We start from the raw sequence: 3,645 nt of genomic DNA, 5'->3' as shown, positions 1-3,645 counted from the left end.
TAACCATGTAAAAAAAAGCTCTTTTGGAGGTAGAGTGAATTCTCATTAATTTTTTAAGGGTATAAAGGGGTTCTGAGGCCAAAAAGTTTGAGAACCACTGTCATAGAGAGTAGTTGAGGTGAAGAAAAAAAATATATGATGAGATATTGAGAAAATTACAGGATGACGAGTTCACTAAATGATCAAAGAGTAAAAACCCATAGTCTCAAGTACCTATACACAAATGGCCAAAGTTTAAGCAACAAGTAAAAAGCTAGAGGTTTTAACACAGGGAGGCAAATTTGACCTCATAGATATCACTGAGACTTAGAGTTAGTAGGATGAAAACCATGACATGGCCCTGGATGTGTATATTTTATTTAACAGAAGTCAAGCCAGGTAAGAGGGTGAGGAGATAACACTGTATATTAAGAAGACATACATATCCATATGAATAAATCCAGAAATCTGAGCAGAGAATTATAATAGAAGGCTACTTTTTTATCGATTTTTTTTAACACATGGGATCCTACCTCTTTTTACTCCAAATACTTTGACATATGAGCTCCCAAAAATCTAAGGTACATGAGAAAAGTTCACTCAGGATGGATAGTTAAGCTTTTAAGAGTCAAGTTCTGAAGACACAAAAGGAAGCAATTACCATAAGGAGGAAAAAAATTGTTGTCTAAAGACATTGATGTATCCACACAGGGAACGCGGATTGTTTTAGAAGACATGTACACAGTTTTTCTGGCAGTGAAGATCTCCCCGTGCCAACATGCCTCTAGCGAAAGATCTTGTGCACCCCTCTCCCAAGGAGGAGAAGCAGAAAAACAAGAAAAAGCATCTGGTGCAGAGTCCGAACTCGTATTTCATGGATTTAAAGTGCCCGAGCTGCTATAAAATCAGCACTGTCTTCAGCCATGCACAAACGATGGTTCTCTGTGTCAGATGCTCCATTGTACTTTGTCAGCCTACAGGAGGAAAGGCAAGACTTACAAAAGGATGCTCCTTCAGAAGGAAGCAGCACTAATGCCTGAATCAAGATGAATGAGGAAGTGTAAGGAATAAAACAAATTTGGTACAGTTAAAAAAAAAAAGACATGTACAGTTAGTCAGTCAATGAGCTTTATTAATGTGTGCACCTACTATGTGCCAGGCACTGCACTAAGTGCTAAGAATTCAAAGAAAGTCAAAAAACTGTGCCTGCTCTCAAGGGGCTCATGGTCTAATGGAGAAGATGAAATATAAACAACTTATGTACAAACAAGCTGTATACAGAATAAATTGAAGATAATCAATAGAGGAAAGGAACTAGCATCAAGGGGTATCAGGAAAGGCTTCTTGTAAAAGGTGAGATTTTATCTGGGATTTAAAAGAAGCTAGGAAAGCCAGGCAGTGAAGATGAGGAGGAAGAATATTCCAGACAGCCAGTGAAAATGCCTTGAGCTAGGAGCTGGAGTGTCTTACACCAGGAACAGCCAGGAGGCCGGTGTCACTGGATCTCAGAGTACATGGGGGGAGCAATCACTTATAAGAAACCCGGAAAGGCAGGAAAGGTCCAGATTGTGAAGAGCTTTGAGGGTCAAACAGAAGTTTTATATTTGACCCTTAAGATGACAGGAATTCATTGGAGTTGACTGAATAAGGCAATAACATGGTCAGACCTGTGCTTTAAGAAGATTAATCTGAAAGTTTGATAAATGCATGATAAACTAGAATGTGGGGGTGGTCCTGTAAAAAATAATGGTAGACTGCTAGGCCTCAGAATGCATTGAGACTGGCAAGAAAAGCTATGACAACATAAAGAGCTGGGAGGGCTAGGGATAACTATATTGGTGGAAAGAAAAGAATTTTTAAAAGGTCTGGGATTGCTGCTTTGGATAAATGAGAAGATAATAACCATCAATGGAAAAAATGAATTATTCAGTTCTGATTTTGCTTACTACCTATATGACCTTAAGAAAATAATTTCAGCTCTCTGGGCTCTAGCTTCCTCTTCTTTAAAATGAAAGATCTTGAACTCTATGGCCTTTTGAGAAGTGAAATTTGTTTTCTCTGCCAAGGAAAATTACCTTTACACTAGAAATAATAATGGGGGGGATGATTAGCAGAGTATCTTGCCAAGAAAATATTAAGAGAGCATGTAGCTGCCCTTGATAAATTCATCATGAATAAATACCTACGCAGCTGGATAGTGCTGTAGATGGAGCACTGGACCTGGTGTCAGGAAGACCTGAGTTCAAATCCTTCCTCAGATACTTAGTAGATGAGTGACGCTGGGCAGTCATTTTGCTTCTGTGACTCAGTTTATTCATCTGTAAAATGGGGATAGTAATAATAATAGTAATAATAAAATTTTAAAATAATAGTAATAATAAAAAGTGGGGATAGCACCCACCTCCCAGAATTGCTTTGAGGGCAAAATGAGATCATATTTTTTCCAAGCCTTAAAGAACTATACAATTGTTGTTGTTATCTTAAGTCACCTATCCCAGAACAAGTGGCAAATGCAATAGCTGAATGATTTAATGTCAATCTCCTTTAAAAGATAATGGAAAACAGGAGAGAAATCACAGGACTATAGAAAGGCAAATGTCCTGATTTTCAAAAAAGGAAGAAAAGATTTTGTGCAGACTCTAGAGCCAATGAACTTGACTTTGATTCCTTGGGAAATTCTAGAACTTATCACTGGGAACAGTTAGGATGGCCAGACTCAAAAGATGAGTTGTAAATGGCTTAGCATAAGTGTGGTGGTGTGGTTGGCCCTCTGCTGCTTAACATTTTTACTTACCAGTGACTTAGCTAAAGGTATACATGATGTGCTTATCAAACTGGAAGAGGACAGTAAGCTGGGAGGGACAGCTAACACAATGAATGACTAGGTCCAAAAAAATCTTAACAGGCAGCAGAGGCAGGTAAACTGTGGTCCATAGGCCAACTCTGTGGGGACAAATATAAAGTCTTACATTTGGGTTCTGCATACCAGCTTCACAAGTGAAAGATGGGAGATAGACATTGGTCTGAAAAAATCTGAAGATTTTAGTGAGTCACTAGTATGATGTAGCAGTCAATTTTGAAAGCAGCTGAGCAGCATAGTGGATCGTGTGACTGGACTTGGAGACAGGAAGGCCTGAGTTAGAACCCTTCTTTAGACACTTACTAGCTGTGTGACCCCAAGAAAGTCAACCTCTCAGTTTCGATTTCCTGATCTGCAAAATGAAGATAATAATTCACCATAGGGTTGTTGTGAGGTTCCCATAAGAACATGTGAAGTGCTTTAAATCTTAAACTCACTATAAAAATGGTAGATATCATTGTTATGAAGCAGAAGTAGATTCCTAAATTCAGTAACATTGTTTATTTCGAAGGTATGCTCAATGAGAAAATATAGAAAAAATACATTGGAGACCACGTGAGTGAGGGTTAGAAGAAGAAGAAACAAAAGTGATATTATCCTTGGGTAAATTACAGACCACTCTCTTGGATGGAAGGAAGGAAGGAAACAAACATTTATTAAGTACTTAATATCCACCAGGCACTATGCTAAGTGATTTATTAATATTATCTCATTCAATCTTCACAACATCCCTAAGAGGTAGGTGCTATTATTATCTCCATTTTATAGTTGAGGAAACTGAAGCATTCAGAGGTCACTCTGACATT

At 38.2% G+C, this 3,645-nt stretch overlaps 1 protein-coding gene across 1 annotated transcript; it reads left to right on the top strand.

The window, feature by feature from the left end:
- Nucleotides 1-757: 757 nt before the first annotated feature.
- LOC122735292 (40S ribosomal protein S27-like) lies at nt 758-1,012 on the top strand. The gene has a single exon (XM_043976688.1). It carries the CDS (start codon nt 758-760, stop codon nt 1,010-1,012), a length of 255 nt encoding a protein of 84 aa, XP_043832623.1.
- Nucleotides 1,013-3,645: the final 2,633 nt, after the last annotated feature.

The sequence above is a fragment of the Dromiciops gliroides genome, chromosome 1, assembly GCF_019393635.1.
Source record: "Dromiciops gliroides isolate mDroGli1 chromosome 1, mDroGli1.pri, whole genome shotgun sequence".
Taxonomy (NCBI): Eukaryota; Metazoa; Chordata; class Mammalia; order Microbiotheria; family Microbiotheriidae; genus Dromiciops; species Dromiciops gliroides.
Note: the sequence above shows the minus strand (reverse complement) of the source record. Positions and strands in the feature narration are given on the sequence as shown.

What these genes read in the sequence shown, in the direction of transcription:
- LOC122735292 (XM_043976688.1), top strand. Translation starts at nt 758, where the DNA reads ATGCCTCTAGCGAAAGATCTTGTGCACCCCTCTCCCAAGGAGGAGAAG.